The 21,979-nt window shown below is 40.1% G+C and overlaps 1 protein-coding gene across 10 annotated transcripts in view; it reads left to right on the top strand.

Moving 5' to 3' along the window:
- The window catches only part of LOC129764826 (ras GTPase-activating protein raskol), a 355,896-nt gene that overhangs the window by 332,524 nt on the left and 1,393 nt on the right, over positions 1-21,979 (top strand). For all 10 annotated transcript variants that reach the window (XM_055764332.1, XM_055764333.1, XM_055764331.1 and 7 more), the window contains 2 exons: positions 4,535-7,685; positions 7,746-8,212. In XM_055764332.1, the coding sequence (XP_055620307.1) occupies positions 4,535-7,685; positions 7,746-8,212 (3,618 nt within the window). The remainder of the gene's footprint in view (positions 1-4,534; positions 7,686-7,745; positions 8,213-21,979) is intronic.

Genomic DNA, 21,979 nt, shown 5'->3' with positions numbered 1-21,979 from the left:
CTCTGACTGAACCATGCCAAACCGATATGGTGGCTCTTAGGTTTCCATGAAGTTTTGTTCTTTATCGCAAAATATTAGACCCGTATTTTTTTATTTTTTCGTCAGGGTGTTTCCATTTCCATTTTAGGGTGGTCCAAAAAATCATTTTTTTCCACTTTTTCCGAAAAATAACAAAAAATTAAATTGAAAACTTTGAAATATCAAATCTCAAAAACGAAAAAAATAGCATCTCAGATATCGAGATATGTTATGTAAAATATAGCGCCCTCTAGTCCAAAGCCATGAAAACAATAAAAAACGACTACAATCAATAATTACGAAAATAAAATTCATTTTTTTGCAAGTTCAATATTTTTCAATAAAAGCCTAGCATATTGACTTCAATTTGATATGTCGATCATCTAAATCGGTTCAGTGGTACAAAAGTCATGAATTAGAAAAAGTCATTTTTTGGCAAAAGTGAAAAAAATGAATTTTCGAACCACCCCAAAATGAAAATGGTCATAATGAAAAAAAAATAAAAATATACCACTATATCGGTTTGTCATGGAACGGCTGTAATAAAACAAACCAATTTTATGGCTTGGAACTGTATTTTACTTACCAAAAATAATCGATTAGTATATATATTCAAGTTCAATTCTTGATTAAAAAAAAATTCAATGACTAAGTTTAATTTTTTTCTATAATCTTTTATTTGTACAGGCTCCATTATATAAGTTTAAAGGAGCCAAATTTTATATCTAATTTTAGTTTCAAAGCCTATTCACAATTTTGCTTAGTCTACGGTTAATAAGATGAAGAACTTTCAATGACAAATGGGCTAGCGTGATTTTGAAAAACAGTACTTGCGCCAGTGAAAAACCACTGTTGGAACTGAAATCGGTCATGAAATGTTTAGAAATTGCAGTTTTTTACTCTCTGGCACTTGATACACTCTGTCTGAACAAAGTATAATAATATATTCGATCAATTTTTCAATAACTATGAATTAAATGAAAATCATATAGGACAAAAGTGCTAAAGTGCTATTATCGCAATAGAACCTATTATGGTATGTGAGTAATATAAAATTTGGAAAATCAGAAAAAAATCGATGCCAAATTATACATGTAAAGTCGAGATCTGGTGTCATCTCGAAAAGAAAATGTTTGGCCCAAAATCGATCTTTTTTGGACATAGCCTGAGTGGCAATGAAGGTATGGAGTATAAAAACTAATAATCGAATTTGAAGAACTGATCATATACATTTTGTTCATTGACCCAAAAAGATGAGCTGTACAAAATTTAAACTCAGTTGGACATGATTTAGGGGTGCCTCAAAACGGTCAAATTTTGATTTTTGCCCCCTAGAAAATCTCCCTAATGGAGAGTACATGAAATCGGGGTTTTCAAAAAAATATATTTTGATGCCAAATGCCTTCAAATTGCATGAGACGTCGAGATCTGGTGTTATCTCGAATAAAAATTTTTGGCTGGAAATCGATCTTTTGGGACTTACCCTGAGTGGCCAAAAAATCAAAGCTTTGTATGGAATTGTTTGGTTGAACATTAAATCTTAGATTTATGGGTTAATGTCCATTGTTCAGTTCCTGAGAAGAAGCGTTAACTGCATCACAACCCTCACCCTCCTTATGTCCAACCACTACTCGCTAGATGTGCATCTCCACAGAATAAATCTTGTTCAAAGCAATGTCTGTCGATGTGGAAACGGTTACGATGACATCGATCACGCAGTTTGACAATGTACGGATAATTACGCAGCCAGAGAGTACCTTTTGAATGTCCTTGAGGCCCAAGGAAGACAACCCTATGTTCCTGTTAGAGACGTGTGGGGAACTCGCGACATTTGCTATATGCAGTTGATCTATATGTTTGTGAAACGGTCGAGTATAAGAATTTAATGCTTTTGTGTTTTTCTTTTTCTTTTTTCTCACCCTCACATATTTTGTAACCTGCCTATCCGGATACCGGATACCGGATATTATAAAAAATACAATTATTTCGTATTAACAGAAGATAAATCATATTAAAATAATCTCAGATAGTTATCTTTCGCTGTGAATACTACTGAGTAAAACTTGCTAGTTGAGGGTAACGCTCAGAGTTCAATGGCCACCAAATACAAGGATCGTGATTGCGATTGATTCGAAATATTCTGGATATGCTGGAACTTATAATGCTTGTTGTTTCTTTTTTGATCTGTAGTGAAGTAAGTGTACCCTCTCTTTGATTATCATCCCTAATGTTCTTAGTTTTCTAATTCTCAACACGTTCGTCGCCCAACGCGATATTCTCGAGTTTCATGCGAGTCCCAACTTGCGGATAAATTATTAAATGAAGATCAAACTTAGTTTGTAGACAACATTCACATGACCTAGCATTTTTTTTTAATTTGAAGACGAATTGACAACAATAACATATGTCAAAGTCATATTATATGGGTTTCGCAAAAAGCTGCATTACAAACCCTCCGAACTATAAATTAATGTAAAGTATAATAAAAACATTATAATTGTATGATAATGATTTTATTATTTCTCTTTATATCCTATAGTTACATTTAGATGCCTATTCTGTGAAATTCCTTTTAAAAATCCTATTCAATTTGAACGAGGAAAGTGTCACCCATATCTGGGTGACTGGGCGACGAAAGTGTTAATACAAATAATTGGTTGATGTTCTGTTGATATTGAGCTTCGAAGTCCTTACTCTTATTCGTCCAGTATTAAAATTATTTCAATATATCCACAAAAATCTCATCATCATAGTAGAATATCCTTATCAGAATAGAATCCATTCAAGATCCTTGCAGAAAACTTTCATTCTCTATTAAAGGATATTGATTTTAGAATCATTCAGAATCGGAAAATGTAATCATCGTTCATTATTGCTTGTAAAAATGTCTCTATTTCTCCCTAAATTGTAATCCTTGCAGCTTTTCTCAGTTTAGTATTCGCAAAAGAAGAATCGAATATCCAGTTATCGGATATTCGACCATCCGGCCTCGAAGCTTGCCGGATATCCGGTATCCGGTCATACTTATTTCAAACGATTGTTAGCAGTAGTAGTACAGTTATAAGTTCATCACAGAACAAATTTCCGAAAGAGTTTCGGCTGTTTATATTGCAAGTTCAAGCGTTCAGAAGCACGGTTGTGCTATTGCACAACCGTTCACCATCCGACCAGAGCCTTCGCTCTATTGGTGTCAGCAAAACATCGACTATTATAGGTTTTGCGGTATGGCATCTCGACGTTAGATCTTCATCGTCTATGTTCTTTTACAACAAAAATACTCGCGAAGCTTTTGAAAATGAGCTATCAATGACCGATCAATTCTCATCATCAACATTTTCTTTCGTCAAAAACTCAGCAGTAAAATCATTTCCTGATGAATTCGATGTCAAAAGTTTAGAAGAGAACCTCCTTTATTTATTTGTGTGACTTGGGTAATAAAATACTGTGTTAATCTACAAAATCTTTAAAAAATAAAAAAAATCATTCTAATATTGTTATACACTACACCTACACTAGGGTGCCAATGAATGTATGGGAAAAAGTCGACTTTAAAATTTCAAAAAGGTACCCCATACAAAATGTTCACCACCTCGGAAAAACACCCTATGCAATAGTTCAGCTCAATCGGACTTAAGGAAGAGTCGCGCAAAGCGGTAAAACTTTTTGAAAGTCGAAAATTACCCAAGGGTGTAATCAACAATTTTCATTGGCACCCTAACCTACACACAACAAGATAAAAACATTCAAGTGTTACAGCTCAAATTTGAAGCTTTAAAATAATGTATATCTCATCTTCATGCGTTGGTTTTTCATGAAGTTACAGCATTTCTCAAATCACTCAAAAATTTCGACTTCGCGCTCTATACCTTTATTTTTTTTATCGAGTGTAGGATTAACGACAGAGTATTGCATATTAGGAATATCATTTAGAGGCATAGTTTTATTTAAAAATTATTTTTGAAGTATTATTTGAATCCTATCAACACTTTTTACATGTGACATCGACTATTACCATAATGGCTACATGGAGGTGACATTTTCTGCTAGAAAAAGTATACTTTTGAACTAAAATAGAACTAAAATATTCTTTTCATAATTAGTACACCTACCCTAAATTGTGTTTCAATATGAGTTTCTTTTCCGTGTTCATTAAGGACAAAGGGCAGAATCGTCTGATGCGGAGAAATCGAACATTTCATTTGAAATTTCCATTTTCCGGTTGTCAGAAAAACGTGGCTTCCCTCTAGTCTCTTGTCGCTATGGTCGTATGATCTTGCTCCACTCTGACTGCATACCTTTATCATTTTTTGCTGATCAGTCAAAATAAATTATGCCATAACCTGGCTGATTGCAATATAAGTGTGATCTGATAAACGCAGAAGGTTGGTTGAAAATTTCTTGATTGTTTGCTACTATTACCTATTTTTTTCTTACGTTGTTACTTAGTCCGGTTTGACTGAATATGGACCATATATTGATCAACATTACTAATAAAACCTTTCCCTTTGGTTTGCAGTTCCTTCCGATCGAACCCGCTGAAGCGCACAAAGTCCGTCACCAAGCTGGAGCGCTCCAAGCGTGGCCAGGGTGGTCTGCGTGGATCCCGATCGCACGAGAGCCTACTCTCGAACCACGCTGTGATGTCTACCATTGATCTGTCCTGCATCGGGGCGATCGGAGTGGTACCGGTGCACGCTTCGGTGCTCGGTCGACGGCACTGCTTTCAGGTGCGCGGAGGACCCCGAGGCGAACGGTACTACAGCTGCGGATCCCGGCAGGAGCGGGATCTGTGGATTTACAGTCTGCGAAAGTCGATTGCACCGAACGCTGAAAATACCCGGCGAACGGACAATTCGCTTAAGATGTGGATATATGAAGCCAAAGCACTACCACCGAAGAAGAAATATTTCTGTGAAATAAACCTGGACAAGACGCTGTACGGTCGGACGTCCGTGAAGCTACGAACGGAGCTGCTGTTTTGGGGCGAGTACTTCGATTTTCCCGATGTTCCCGATATCAACGTGATTACGGTGAATGTTTACAGGGAGGGAGAAAAGAAGAAGAAAAGGGACAAACATGCACTCGTCGGGTCGGTCAAAATTCCGATCCACGAGGTCACATCGAGGACATTCTCCGAGGACTGGTACCCAATTATTGCCGAGAAACACGACAGTATCAGTAAAAACTCTTCCAAAGAACCAATTCCAACGCTGAGAATAAAGTGTCGCTTCCAGTGCATAGACATTCTACCGATAAACGTTTACCAGGAATTCTTGGATTATCTGAAGGAAAACTATCGGAAGGTTTGTGAAATTTTGGAGCCAGTTATCGGAGTGAAAGCTAAGGAAGATATTGGCCAAGCTCTGGTACTTTTGATGCACGCACAAGGAATGGCCGCTGCGTTTCTAACGGATGTGGTAGCTTTGGACCTGCTTCGCGTTGGAGATCAACGGCTAACTTTTCGTGGGAATTCACTCGCCACAAAGAGTATGGAAGCTTTTCTGAAACTGACTGGAGAGCAGTATCTTCAAGACACGCTATCCACTCCAATATCGGAAATAATATCCTCTGACCGCGACTGTGAGGTAGACCCATTAAAAGCTAATGGATCGCTCTCGCGTCAGCAGCAGGCACTGCGGAATGCGGTGAAAACGGCCTGGAATAGCATTGCCGAGAGCAGTAAGAATTTCCCAACCCAGCTGAGAGATTGTTTTTCGACATTCCGCGAGCGGCTCCAAACGCTCGATCGTGAGGATATGGCCGATAATCTGATCAGCGCTTCGATCTTCTTGCGTTTCCTCTGTCCGGCTATACTTTCTCCCAGCCTTTTCAACATCACAAACGAGCTTCCGTCGACCCGAGCAACTCGCAATCTCACTCTGGTAGCGAAGACTCTCCAAACTTTGGCCAACTTCACACGTTTCCAGGGCAAGGAGAACTTCATGGAGTTTCTGAATGATTTTCTCGAACAGGAAGCACCTCGGATGAAGCAATTCCTGCACGATATCTCGACACGCTCGGAGCAGTCGATGCAGGAAAGTATTCTCGATTGGGCTGGATATATCGATCAAGGGAAACAGCTTTCAATTCTGCACACATTGCTTGCAGAAAGCATCCAAAAATTGCCCGCCTCAAAGCAGATTGATCTTCATCCGCTTCCGACCATACTGGAGTCGATAACGATCGCCAAGGAGACCAACAACTTTATCACCACCACCCAACAGATGCCTCAACCCCAGCCTCATCCCAACCAAGAGAACCAAAGTCTGCCAGCTGCACCAATGAAAACTGCCGAACGGGGAATCATCCGGGGAGTGCTTACTCCGACCTCGCTGGAGAAAAATATATTCCGCTACAATGACCCCACGGTTCGACCGTTGCTGAGCCAGAACCAGAGCACAAACTCTCTGCAACATTCACACTCCACATCCAGTATTAATTCGGCCTCGAATCTGTACGTGGTCAATCCGGCCGTTCAACATCACAACATTTCAAGTACAAACAGCGCTAGCGAAAACAAGTACCAATATCAGATCGGTAGTATGCGCACCTACGGAACAGTCGCACCATACTTCAACAACTCGAGCAATATGGGCAGTTTGAAGAGTGAGAAGGAGAAAAGTCCGGTTCTGAGCTGCGGAGGAATACGCGCAAGTACCCTGCCTCGAAATAATGCCGTTACGGTTAACAGCAGCAATTTGAACGAGGAAATGCAGGACCACAGCAATGGCAACAACCTAATCCAGATTGGGTTCGATCCGAGCAATCCGTTCAACAGGAAAAGTCCGACGCCACATTTGAAATCCTCAACGCATATCACCGGAAGCCGAAGTCGCAATCTCAACGGCTCACAGCTGAGTCTACTCTCGGATATTGGCAAGAATCCTCCCAGCCTCGGAATCCCACACAGCGAAATGGTCACCACTTCTACGCCCACTCCCTCCGCAACCACTAACCCTTCCAATATGCCAATGAGTTTGGAGGATCTTGAAGATCTGCTGAATTACGCCGATGAGCAGAACATCGAGAACCAGAAGGGCAAAGAGCAACTGGTCAGCAAGGGTAGCAACATTTCCATCGGACAGTTCTCCAACATCTGCAGCTCCGGATACCAAAGCATCACCACTCAGTCCCAGAGTTCTAGTCCGGTGGAACTGGGCCAGCAGCAGATCGAATACGTGGCCAACAAGGTTCCACCCCCGAGGAAGGTTAGCAGTGGAAAATATGGATACATAAGTCAGCGCTATATTTCGGGGAACAACGAAAACATGACCAGTCTCAACGGTGCCAACAATAATGAACAAGAAGGCTCCCATTACGCTCCGTTGTCGTACAAAAATCCCCTCTATCACCACAACACGAACACCACCAGTAACGGGAATGCACTCAACGCGTACAATAATAATCTGATTATTGGGAGCAATGGGGGAGGATCCAATGGTGGACCCATCGCTGGAAGGAACGTTTACAAAAGTCATCTCAGCACGATCGGAAGCGGAGGTAATTTGCACACCTCGAGTAGTGATGAACGGCTAAGCAACAACGATAACTATCGAGAGCTGGATTCGCTGAATGCGAGCAATGGGAATGCGTTCGATTCGTTCGGGGGACTGCACAGTCGAAGGCTGGGAAGCAGTCGGATGCCAAGGACCAATCCGTTGATGCAGGTGAGACTCGTGGCATCGTTGTTGATCTTGCAATGTTTCTAATAATTTCCCTTTTTTCAGTATAAGCGGGAGGAACCACTCGACATCCAACCCATCAGCAGCTACACCACCAGTGGCAACGGAACCCGTGATCACCATCATAGCAGCACGAACGGAGCGAACAGCCGGTACCAGCGACGAATGAGCATCGATTCGGGACGAACATTGTCCGACAGCTCGACCGATACGGAAAGTGCACCCAAGCGACACCCGGTGATGTCGTCGGTTGGACTCAACAGCCACGGTAACCATCTTGCGATCGCTATTGGTGGTGGTGGTGGTGTTGTGGGTAGTGAGAGCAAGCGGCGCCATCATCGAACCAGCACGAGCAAATCGGTCGAACAGTGCGAACGAGAAATCCAACGACTTCAGGCTTCGGTGGACGAGCTGCGCCAGAAGCTGGAAGAATCTGAACTGAAGGAGACCTCCGAAGATCTGGAGGCGATCTCACATCACAGCGACAGTAAGATACGCAGCATCATTGGACGGTGAGTGTTGGTTGTTTTTTCATGGTTGATTCGATTCTATCAGTGTTTCTAGAATTTATTGCTGTCTCTGACAATTAAGACACTTGACTGAAACGTTTTTGGGAGTCTGCGCAGCTAAATCTGTCGCGTGTCCCATTACTAAACCAAAGGTCGTGTATACAATCGAAGGTTCCTTCATTGAAAATCATCCAAAAACCCATCTTTTAAGCCTTGAACGATATTTTTCTTTATTGAAAAACAATTTTAATCGTCATCAAGGGCAGCAAGGGAGCAGCTCAATCATTATTATTTGTAACCTCCCCTCATTTTTCGCGTAACTTCATAATTTCATTCGTTCCACGTCTGTGGGGTTCATCAGCGAAAATCCTTTCCAAATGATTTTCAACGACTGTTATGTCGGACAGATAGTTCTGCGGAGATTGATACAGGGCAAAGTCAGGACTGTACGGTGGATGCATAACCAGGTTCCCTCAATTTTGGCGCGTCATAAAAGATGTGTGTGGTTTAACGTTGTCATGATAGAAGACACCACCTTTTCGGTTGACCAATTCTGGTCGTTTTCGATTAGATAATCTTCATTCGAAAGATAATCACTTCATCCGAAGGACAAGAGTTATATGATTTTCAATTATTGACCAGGAAACTTGCTAATAGCTTCAAAATTGCTTTGAAAACAGGCTGTTGAAGTCACACAAATCTGTTTAGAAAACGGTGCTCGCTCGGAAATCCATTCAGTTGTGAGTATGAAATTAGTGGAAATGGTCTAACTTACCTCAACACCATGTTCTTCTCTTTCAATCCCATTTTTTTTTCTGCAGATTGCTTACAACTGATGCCATTGACTCTGAATTTGATAGCGGAGAATATGAGATGTTTGATATGGTGTAGAGCAGGGATACTCAAACGATTTGGGGCAAGAGACTCCTTTTTCGGAATGAAGTGACACTTCAGATCGCTAGAGCCAAATTTCTCCAATCATACACAATACTTCAAAATTTTCAAAACTTTTCTTGCAAATTACATTGTCACAACATCATTTGCCTACACTACTTGTCTTAAAACATACATCGAATGTATTTTTCAGTGTTTACTCCTCTCCTGTTATTTTTTTTTCACCGAGAAATATATGTAATCTGCTCCAACTACCGCAACGGGTCATTTGATCCATATAAACATTCATATGATATCAGAAAGTATTGTATGCGTGGTTGTGATACAAAACCATTGCTTTACATATTTTTGCTATTGCTTTATATATTTTTGTGAATGAATAGTGAACGATTAGAATTAATTGTATTGCTGATTATCCAAGCGAGCTAACAGTAACCATTCCAAGCTACAATGCTATTTCGCGTGTCAAAAATTGTAATTTCATAAAGGGTCACTTGACCTGGAAAGGGTCACTTGAATGGAAGGAATAGGTATAACAGTTCGGCTGAAAAGTTCATAAGGTTGACGTCTAGATGGCACCTCTAGTGAAAAATCTACTTGACTATCACTGATGGGGACGGGGGACTTACTTCGACAAGTAGACGGGGTTTATCTGGTAACTTCGGGTTACGCGATTCAAGATCCTTTTCTTCGAACCGGATGCAGCTAAAATGGCGATTTTCTTCAACGAAAATCCCATTCGACGGGAATTGAAATAAAACTATTCTTTCCCACTAAGAAACAGTTGATACGCTAAACCGATTGTACACGTAATCTGCGCCACACATTTTAATGGAAAAAAATCTCAAAATATATTCGAGAATTTCACACTTTTGGGGACCGATTGAAAAAACGTGCGTACTATTGGCGATCTAACGCAAAACGTAAACGATCGGTGAGACATCTGGATTTTGTTTTTGAACTAAGAAAATAATGCTAATGTTACCTAAAACTCAAAAACAAATCACGTTATTTTATTTTAAAACTCAAAAACAAACCACGTAGTTCTCACATGCAGGAACCATGCATTTTTCTACTTGTTTTAGATTGTGCTCTCGAATTTCCTTCTTTGATTCAACCATTGTCAATATTTATACAGTTTTCATCACTGGAAGAGGTAAGAAAATAACATGTTATATATAAAATTGCGCAGAATTAAATTTCTTCCAAACCCATCGCAGTCAAATAATCGTTTATGATTATAACATTGTAATTTATGGAAAGAATTACAAATCTTCCATGAACTCACATAGTAAAATTTAAAACCATCATCACTTTCACCGCAGCATCATTTACCTAATGAAAAAATGTAAATTATAATACTTGTATCGAATCATTCGTCATATGTTATGAATGAAACAATGTAAAATGATGATTTTCTAACCTTTTCAGCGTAGAAACAATGCATGAATCCGTGATTTCGCAGAAAATTTCAGAATTTTCAAAACAAATCAAAACAATTCCATACCTAAAAAAACAAAACATCATCATTTTACTCGCTGCGCCATCTGGTTGCAATTCTAACGTAAATTCGTCAATTCCTTACGTTGGGCTTTAATGACTCATATAAACAGATGGTAATACCGGGGCTCTGACAACCCTATCCCACCCAATGCAAATTGAGCGTAGGCAGCATAAAACAGGGCTCGCGCTTAGGGGACTCACGTATTGTTTAAGGTGAAGGTGGAAGCTAGCCACAAATGGCTGCCACAATGGCGCTCATTTCATTCATCTCCCTCCCTCACCTCTCGCCCGAAAATCAATAATTTTGCGAAACAGTGTGAAGAAAATGATCGTTTTCGCACACTTCCCATCAAGTAATATCAACCAAATTCTAATCGATTACTTACAAGATGTTGAATTTTCATCTGCTGTCGCACTGTATAGTGAAAAACGTCGGAAAACTCTAGCAAGTGCTCTGAAAGTTAAATTTTCGTTTTTCAATCTTCGGCAATGGTTTTGTTTGTATTGGTGAAAGCATCGTTATTTTTTCGACACTGATGCCAGACAACATCATCGAAACAGCTATAAAAACCACTCAATAAAATGTTATTTGTGAGTCATAGCGTTTCATGTCATGAAAATCAATAGAATGAAATTGTGTTGATATCAATACAATTATTATTTTTACGTTTAATGGGTCTATAATGTATGTTTTAGCAACTTCAACATTGGGTAAGAAAATTGTATCGCAGAGCTCGGAACACTGCCACGGCTGCCTATGCTCTCAAAAACAGTAAACGGAAAAGTATTACATTCAATCAAAATTAAGGCTCTCCAACGTGAATATGTGAAAACAATACGATCAACGAAGGAAAATCATTCGCTATCCAACTCTTGACGAGTAAAGTTCAGTGTCGGTATTGTGCGTTGCCACTTTTACTATTGTGCTATTGGTATAGTGTACGAGTGAAGGTCATTGCTGTCCGCTTTCGAATTGACCTTTTGTGAAGTGGAACAAAGGAAGCAGCGCTCTTGCAGCTTGCAGCCCTTGGCGGCTGTTGAACATCGGCATAACGGGATCGCCATCGTGTGGCTGTCGTTAACGGGAATTAACATCACGTGACCGTGTGAGCTATTCTTGCGCTATTGTGTTGATCCATAGCGCGTAGCCTCTGTCTCTCCCTGGTTAGGGCAGTAGAGCGCAGTATCGGAACAACTTTTATATTAAGGTACACATATTTAATATTAATATTATTATTCAACTCATATGTTCATTGCTTAATATTATCATCATATTTTTTTTTGTTTGTTTTGTTATTTTTTTTTTGAGATTATTGTTAAAATCAATAATAGATTAAAAATAAGACACAATTTTTTGTAAAATGGAGAATAGTGGAGAATCTCCAGAGATGGAGATCTTCTGGGGACGAATCTGCTCATCCTTCCAAGCCCCCCTCTAAGAAAATAGCAAGCCTCCCTTCTGAACCCACTGTTACTTCCACTCCCCCTCTCCCATCATCGATTTCGCTTCCCCCTTCTGATGTTTCCGATCCAACCCAATCCTCGTCCTCGTCCTCGTCTTCTCCCTCTGTTGTCTCCGCTCCACGTGTCAGAGTTTATCCAGAAGATGCACCTGGAACTGGCCCGTGGGTTGTTTTCCTCCGGCCAAAACCAAAAGGAAAAAGCCTTAACGTGATTCAGATCATGAAAGATCTGGCCAGATACTCTTCTGTATCTGAAATTCGCAGGGTTAGACCGAACAAATTGCGGGTTGTCGTGAATGAACGGAAACACGCAAACGAGATTGTTGCTGACCAACACTTCACTCTCGAATATAGAACATTTATACCCTCCCATAACGTAGAAATTGAGGGGGTGATCACTGAAACGGGTCTGACGAGCGAACAAATAAAAAAAGAAGGAAAAGGCAAGTTCAAGAAGCTTCCCTCAATGGAAGTAAAGATCTTGGACTGTCGCCAACTCGGGAAACTCTCCCATGATGGGGACCAAACGAAATTTACGCCGTCCGACTCGTTTCGAGTCACCTTTGCTGGTGCCGCCCTCCCTGACTACGTTATGGTGGACAAATTGAGACTACCTGTGCGACTCTTCGTGCCAAAGCCCATGACTTGCAACAAATGCAAGTCAGTTGGTCACACTTCAGATTATTGTGCCAACAAGGAGCGCTGTGCCCCTTGCGGAGAGCAACATGAGGGGAAATCCTGCAGTGCGACTGAGCATAAGTGTCCATATTGCGGAGGATCCCCACACGCGCTCTCAGCTTGTGAAACTTACAAGAGTCGCTGGGAGAAACAGAAGCGCTCTTTAAACGAACGCTCGAAGCGCACTTTTGCGGAAATTTTAAAGGGTGCCTCTCCACTGGCCCAACAACAACAACCAATCTCAACACACAATACCTTTTCCACGTTGCCAGTTGATGAAATGGAAGCGGACACAGCTAGCGGGGGCACACCGTTTATTTTCAAAGGGAATCCCCGGCGCAAAAATGTGACCACTCCCAAAGTTCAAGAAAAAGTCCCGCCGGTGATACCCCCAGTTAGCTTGTCTAAAAAATCGAGTGCAGTGGACAAGCAAAATCAGGTTCCTCCTGGCTTCCGTGGGAATAGTTCACCTTCGAACGACCCAGCACTCGAGGGGACATCAAAAACCCCAACTGTCCCTGTTTTTCCGTCCAGCTCAACTTCCCAATCGGGATTTATAAAGTTGTCTGACCTTTTGGATCAAATCTTCAAGTGTTTTAATGTTACCGACTCCATCAGAACCCTTGTCTTCTCAATGCTTCCAGTAATCAAGACAATTTTACAGCAATTGATGCAAACATGGCCCCTCCTTGCAATGATTATCTCTCTTGATGTCTAATTTAGATAGAGAGGTCGGAGATATCACTGTTTTTCAGTGGAATTGTCGTAGTCTTATCCCTAAATTGGATACATTCAAATTTTTAATTCATAACTTCAATTGTGATGTTTTTGCTCTGTCCGAAACTTGGCTTTCTTCGCGAGATGATATCTCTTTCCACGATTTTAATATTATACGCTTGGACCGCGATGACAGATACGGAGGGGTACTATTGGGGATCAATAAGTGCCACTCATTTTTTCGAATCGACCTTCCACCTATTGGAGGGATCGAAGCTGTTGCTTGTCATGCAAACATCAGAGGCAAAGACCTCTGTATTGTCAGCTTGTATTGGCCTCCGAGAGCTGCGGTTAGCCGCAAACAACTTGATGACATGTGCTCACTCCTTCCTGAGCCACGATTGATCTTGGGAGACTTCAACTCTCACGGAACTGCCTGGGGGGAACAGTACGACGACAATCGTTCATTGTTGATATATGACCTTTGTAACAACTTCAATATGACCGTTTTGAACACTGGGGAAACAACACGTGTGCCTAAACCTCCTGCTAACTCAAATGCTCTTGACCTCTCGCTTTGCTCGAATTCACTATCGTTAGATTGCAAGTGGAATGTAATCCAGGATCCCAACGGTAGTGATCACTTGCCAACCAATGATGTGGCGAAACATCGCTTGTTGAACTTGTTCAATCGGTTTCTGGAGCATAATATTGTTCCAGATGATTGGAGACAAGTGCGAATTATAGCTATTCAAAAACCCGGAAAACCCGCGTCCGACTTCAATTCGTACCGCCCAATAGCAATGCTGTCTTGTATACGGAAATTGTTGGAGAAAATGATCTTGTTTCGCCTTGATCGATGGGTTGAAATGAATGGCCTACTCTCAGATATACAATATGGGTTCCGCAGGGGCAAGGGGACGAATGATTGTCTTGCGTTGCTTTCTTCAGAAATTCAAATGGCTTACGCCGAAAAAAAAACAAATGGCTTCAGTATTCTTGAACATAAAGGAGGCCTTTGATTCTGTTTCAATAGAGGTTTTGTCAGACAAATTACACTCTCGGGGTCTGCCGCCTCTATTGAATAATATGTTATATAACTTGCTTTGAAACATTTGAACTTTTCTCACGGAGATTCGGCAGTAAGTCGGGTCTCTTACATGGGCCTCCCCCAGGGCTCATGTTTAAGCCCCCTTTTGTACAACTTCTATGTAAGCGACATCGACAATTGCCTTACACAAAATTGCAGCCTAAGACAACTTGCAGATGATGGAGTGGTGTCTTTCGTAGGACCAAACGAATCCGACCTGCAAGGACCCTTACAAGATACTTTGAACAATTTTTCAACCTGGGCCATTGGGCTAGGGATCGAATTATCCACGGAGAAAACAGAGATGGTGGTTTTTTCTAGGAAGCATAGACCAGCAAAACCAAAGCTTCAACTTTTGGGTAAACCGATCACTCATGCTATGTCATTCAAGTATCTTGGGGTCTGGTTCGACTCCAAATGTACTTGGGGGGCCCATATTAGGTATTTGAGTAAAAAATGTCAACAAAGAATAAACTTTCTCCGTACAATTACCGGCACCTGGTGGGGAGCCCATCCCGAAGATCTTATTATGTTGTATCGAACAACTATTCTCTCAGTGATGGAGTATGGCAGTTTCTGTTTTCAATCAGCTGCCAAAACACACCTCATTAAACTCGAGCGAATTCAGTATCTTTGTCTCCGTATTGCGTTGGGATGTATGCCCTCAACGCATACCATGAGTCTCGAGGTTTTGGCAGGCGTACTCCCACTAAAAGATCGCTTCAATTTATTATCTCTTCGGTTCCTCATCCGGTGTAAGGTTATGAACCCATTGGTGATCGGAAATTTTGAGCAATTGATCGAGCTAAATTTTCATTCTGGATTCATGAGTTCATATCATGAATTCATCTCCATGCAGGTTGATCCTTCTTCGTATATTCCCAACCGTGTTTGTTTCCCTGACTACATCAATTCCTCTGTGCAATTTGATCTGTCCATGAAGCAAGATATCCATGGATATTCAGATTACCAACGATCGAGGGTCGCTCCAACGATCTTCGATGAAAAGTATGGGGGTATCAATTGTGATAATATGTACTTTACTGATGGGTCCACTATAAACGAGTCCACAGGATTTGGAGTGTTCAACGAATTTTTTAGCACCTCACACAGTCTTCAGAATCCTTGCTCGGTATATATTGCTGAATTGGCAGCGATATACTGGGCGCTGGACAGCGTCGCCTCACGACCTGTTGAACACTATTACATTGTAACGGATAGTCTTAGCTCTGTCGAAGCGATCCGTTCAGTGAGGCCGGAAAAGCACTCGCCGTACTTCCCTGAGAGAATACGACAAATTTTGAGTGCTTTATCCAGACGCTGTTATGTCATTACCTTTGTCTGGGTCCCTTCACATTGCTCAATTCCGGGTAATGAGAGGGCTGACTCATTGGCAAAGGTAGGTGCAATTGAAGGCGATATATATCAGCGTCAAATTGCCTTCAATGAATTTTATTCTTTAGTCCGCAAAAATACCATCGCTAACTGGCAACGCAAGTGGAATGAAGATGAATTGGGCCGGTGGTTTCACTCGATTATCCCTAAGGTTAGCCTCAAACCGTGGTTCAAAAGTCTGGACTTGAGTCGGGACTTTATTCGCACCTTCTCCCGACTCATGTCCAATCACTGTTCGTTAGATGCACTACTCTTCCGTTTCAATCTTGCCAGCAGCAATCTCTGCGTTTGTGGCCAAGGTTATCACGACATCGAGCACGTTGTTTGGTCGTGCGAGGTGTATCTGGTCGCCAGATCGAATTTAGAAAACTCCCTTCGGACCCGAGGAAGACAGCCCAATGTGCCGGTGAGAGATGTGTTGGCTTGGTTAGACCTTGATTACATGTCCCATATATATGTTTTCCTTAAAGCTATAGATCTTTGTGTGTGATTGTCCCTACATCCTTATACCCTCCTTTCCTTCCTTTGCGGGTAATTCGTCCCCTTGCTATGAATAGTAGAATAAGTTGAAATGTAAATAAACTATAGATATACGAATAGATTTAAGAATTGAGTGTTCATCAACATTGTTACAATTTCCTTATATCACATCCTTCTCCTAAAAATATGTCACCCTTCTAAACTCGAGTACACCGCGAGTAATCGGTTTTCCACCTTACTAACCATAGATGTAAGAAAATTGTTTATATATATATAGTTTTAAAATTATATTTAAGAATTCGGCTCCTTTAAACTTAAGTAACTGAGCCTGTAAAAATAAACGAATTAATAAAAAAAAAAACGAAGGAAAATATTAAGGAATTATCAACATCGAGTTACTATGCGGGAGAACCAAATTAATACCAAAAGACCCCCAATTCGCATGTGTTATAAATTTGCTCATGTTACGCTCGCGTATAATCAGAATTTTGCTTCATATGCAAATGCACCTTCTATATATATTTATATTTGCAATTGTTCATCGGAACATATCGTTCATACATTTAACTTTAGTATTGAATTGTTATTTTTTTTCAAATGTATTCAAATACTCGTGTCAATGAAGCGCCACACAGTCTGATAAGTAAATTGATCTATTTACGTGTGCTTTGCTCTTCTCTCACAAACACTATTACCCCATTTTTACTCGATGGTTTACCTATACTACTACAATGGCTAGCTTCCACCTTCACCTTAATGTTTGGAGTCATATATGTTAATATTTGATTACGTTGGATAGTTTCCTTTGGCAAGCGATGTTTGGATACCCATCCGGAAGCTTTCTTGACGATTAGAAATGAAGTGCGCCGCGCGATTCTCCAGCAGTGATTTTAATTGCAAATCGCCAAGAAAGCTTCCGGATGGATATCCAAACATCACTTGCCAAAAGAAACTATCCAACTTAATCAAATATTAACATATATGACTCCAAACATTAACCCTTTGCGGTCGTATTAAATTTGGACATGGGTGTCGTGCTGGTTGGAATTATTTTTCCCCGAAAAAGCAGTAATACATGCAAAATTATGAAAAGTAAACTTTGTTTTATTTGTTTGTGAACTATATATATGTATTAACTTAACACTGTATTTTGATGTGATGTTTTTATATAAAAATTATATTTTATAATTCGTCTTCGTGTGAAATCTTTCGAAATAGTCTCCAAAACTAAATCATATGAAGTATAATCAACATATAATTTTATTTTTATTACCCGTTGAATATGAGACAGTTTTGCCATTGATACAACCAATCTGTAATGAATGTCAGCAATGTGTATCCGAAAAGATCACACTTTTCACTTTTAATTTGTTTATTGAATGTGAAAAGTGTGATTTTTTGAAGAGATTATTCAGATGACATAAGACACTTATGCCACAATGCTGCTCTTTAAAAACAACTACATCAACAATTTAAACCAGTAGTTACACAAATAATGATTCCTGTGATCCGAAATGATCAGAACTATTCGCTTTAGATGAACGAGGGTTTTGTCGCTTGAGACACTTAAGCGATTATTCAAATAACATGAGACACTTATGTAAATACTTATACTGAAACTTATGAACAATCTTTTCCATCATAACAAAGTGTTACAATGGCTTAACTCTGCTGTTATGATTTTTATTCCACATTCCTTTGCATTCAACGCACTGTGCGTTGTCTGGTGTGGGCGACTATTTTGTTTGATTTATCTATTACTATTACTCATTGAAGCACCGTATTGATTCGTGAACTGGTTCATTAGACATCAAGCTTCGTTTAGGAAAAGCATAAGCTGATACTTGGTTGGGTAAAATATAAGATTAGCATGGTTACTTGCTGTGGTGGCTGACAGCAGACAAACGACCACAACAAGTTAAACAATACGTGAGCCCCCTAAGCGCGAGCCCTGTTTTATGCTGCCTACGCTCAAATTGCATTGGTTGGGATAGGGTTGCCAGAGCCCCGGCTCTAACAATCACAAAGCACCATCTTTCAATGAATACGTGTCAAAATTTGACAGCAATCGGTCGATTGGTTCGTGATTCGTGAAAAATCACAAACCAATGAAAACGATGGCAAAATTGCATGAATTGGGCTTCGAATTGCTACCGCATCCACCGCATTCTTCAGATCTGGCCCCCAGCGAAAATTTTCTGTTCGCAGACCTGAAGAGAATGCTCGCTGGAAAGAAATTTAAGACCGATGATGAAGTGATCGCCTCAAAGAGGTTAAGTTACTTGATATCATTCCCCATCGAAATTCAATAAAAAATAGACACAAAATTCGGTGAACATCAAGTGTAATTCACAATTATTAAAACAGATTACCAGTGGTCGAGTGGAGCTATCACACCTCTCTCTTTGCATCGAAATGGAAGGAAACATCGGTGCCTCTGTCTGATATCCTGCAAAAACGATTTAACCCTTCTTTGCATATTTTTTTTAATTTTTGGTGAAATAAGTCAAGGTGCAGACACGATCAACTTAAAGTGAATTTGTTCTTTTATATAATTTTTGGGCATTCAATGTTATGATGGAAATTTCCACCATTATGCAAAGAAGGGTTAACTGTCGATGCTGCGTAATACAAAAAGTTAACTTCGGTCCCAGCATCCTTTCATCCACAGCAATGGCGACAATCTCGAATATCTTTGACAGGAAAACTGATGCAAAACTCCGTTTAACCCTCTACAGCCCAAGCCCGCCTTTAGACGGGCTTCGCGGATTCTCTTTTCAAATTATTCAGACATTATTTTCAATGTTCACCCCCACTAGACCGTCTTTAGAATATTTTCATCTATCACAAATACACATTGTTTTTATGCTGGCAGCTCTCTGCTAGGAGTATTTTATGTTGAAAGTCGGAAATTCGAGATAAAAGTGGAGTCGGTTTTTTTAGATAAATAAACAACTTGGGCGGTAGAGTGTTAAAGTTTGGATAGCTTATTCTACTTTAAAAACAAAACAATTCTCTTTGCCTCGCCGACAAACCGTCTGAGTGACGATCGTGTAATCTGTCATTCTCAAAGGAATGTCTTTAAACAGAATATACAATCCAAATTCGAATCGGTCCCTCCTTGGAAGAATTATGAACCGTATGAAGTCCGCAGCTTCCAATGCTAACAATTTCGTACAACGGGTTTGATGTAACTTCTTGAACCTTGCTTGTGAAATCTTTAAACATTTTCCTATTTACTGCTTGGCCATCCGTGGAACATTGAATTACTTTCTTCATCAGAACAGGATTGCTTTGAAAACACAGATTCACGCAGCTTAAAAGGACACTAAAACACATACAGTAACATTTTAGAACGCCAAAAAAACCGAGCAAAAAATCCCGAATTCGTGAAGCAATTCCCGACTTCTTCTCGCACTTCCCGTTTTTCACGAATGGGTGGCCACCCAGCATCACCACCATCCGCGTTGATGACATTGAGCTTCGTTTTCCGAGTTGCAGAAGCGACAACGACATTGATGGATTTTTAGGTGGAACGAACTTGAAATGAACGCACGTTTATAATGAACGAATTAGTGAAAATTAGTGAATAGTCTGTGTTTTCAAACATTGTTAATTTCTCTTTCAAATTTTTAGCTTGAGCTTGAACTTGGGTAGACTGTACAATTCGTAGTTGTTCGTGAATGACCTGAACTGGTGAAATTGCACAAAGAACACGCTAAATGGCGCTTGCGATTAGCGTCATTCTCATTGTGCAAGTTTCGGTGATTCGTGCTTTGAATAGTCAGCAACGACGGAAGGGAAGGAATGTTAGTATGATATTCGCCGCCCGGAGGCCAGAAGCGTTGTGGAACCAAAGATATGACAACTTCTTTGGTGTTGATATACTGGCCAATTTGTTGGCGCATTATTTCGTCGTTGTCATTCAATCGAGAAGTAGTCACATCGATATTCTGAATTTGAAACACAGCCATATTGCTTGCCTTATTCACTGACTTTTATACTGCTTTTCGCTGAACAGCGAAACTCAACACTAATATAAACATTGAACGTTTTTCTCAGCTGAGGCGAATGTGGTAATACCCAACGATTTTCAGTCCGTCAAAGTCTGCGTTACTGATATTTGTCAATGGTTGTCCGTTTCTTCGTTTTTACATTGGATATTCACCTACCCTTGTGATCGTGTTTTCCATCTGCAACGCAAGGCGGTAAAAGCTTCAGATCACCGCATAGGCCATGAACCATGTTTGGGGGGAACAATATCAAACACTAACACATATTCCGGAATCCGATTGGTCTGAAAGCCGATCGGATTCCACGATTTGAACGGAATCGGCTTTTGCATTCTGAAGTCTCTTCGACTCAAATTTAATCGATCCATGGAAATGCGGCAACCTTCTTCTTCTTCTTCAATGGCACTAACGTTCCTAGAGGAACTTCGCCGTCTCAACGTAGTATTACTTGCGTCATTTTTATTTGTACTTAGTTTAGATTTCTATGCCAAATAACACGCCTTGAATGCATTCTGAGTGGCAAGCTCTAGAATACGCGTGATCACAGTGCAAGTCGGAGGAAATTTCTTTGACGAAAAATTCCCCCGACCAGAACGGGAATCGAACCCGAACACCCGGCATGTTAGTTATGACGCTAACCACTCGGCCAAGGGAGCACAGCGGCAACCTTGCCTTAATCAAAAACAGAAGTTGTGGAGCAATCTACTCTCTATCCGATTAGCAAACCGAAAACAATTTTACATTGGTAACATTTGAATACAGATTATTTTTTCATGTTACTTGAATACTTAGATGACATAGTCCTGACCCTAACTCAACTTTTTTTTCTATATTTTTTAACTACATTTCCGCTAAAACTTTATCCATAATATAAAAAACATTATCAGACATTATTGGGTTTTTATGTTTTTTTCTGAAACCAAATTTAAATAAATACAAAAAAAATTCAATTTATGCAGAACAAATGATTTTTTCGCATAGTGTCGCCCTAATTGGTATATATACGGTAAATATACAGTAATCGGTATCATAGCGGTATCTAATATAGTTTACGTCCTATTCTCATGGCTAACAAACGTTTTGTGCATAATTTCATTAGAATCGGTTTAGCCGTTTCGGAGGAGTTTGACCACGAACATCGTGACACGAGAATTTTATATATAAGATAGCGAATTTTTTTTTATCGAGCTTCAATCCTTACGATGGAGAATTAACTTTGGGAAACCTGATAATTTAACCGAGAGAACTCATAGAAAACCAATTATAAAAATAAAAAGGGTGATATATTCATTAGAAATTCTCTAAAATCAATCTTATTATTATGTGGAAAGATAATAATGATACACGAAGACAGATGACTGAAAGACTGGAAAAAATATTCTACACTATAGAAGGTTTGTTCCACGCTGTAAATGGTCTTTTTCATGCTGCATTTTGAACTCTTTTCTTTTATATTCTTCATGAACACTATCACTCCACTACACTTCTGGCTTCTATTCTTAGCACTCTGTTAATTTCTCTCTCAATCTTTTAATAT

This window comes from Toxorhynchites rutilus, chromosome 2, assembly GCF_029784135.1.
Source record: "Toxorhynchites rutilus septentrionalis strain SRP chromosome 2, ASM2978413v1, whole genome shotgun sequence".
Classification (NCBI taxonomy): domain Eukaryota; kingdom Metazoa; phylum Arthropoda; class Insecta; order Diptera; family Culicidae; genus Toxorhynchites; species Toxorhynchites rutilus.
The sequence above is the reverse complement of the archived record's forward strand: the minus strand, read 5'-3'. Positions and strand labels throughout refer to the sequence as shown.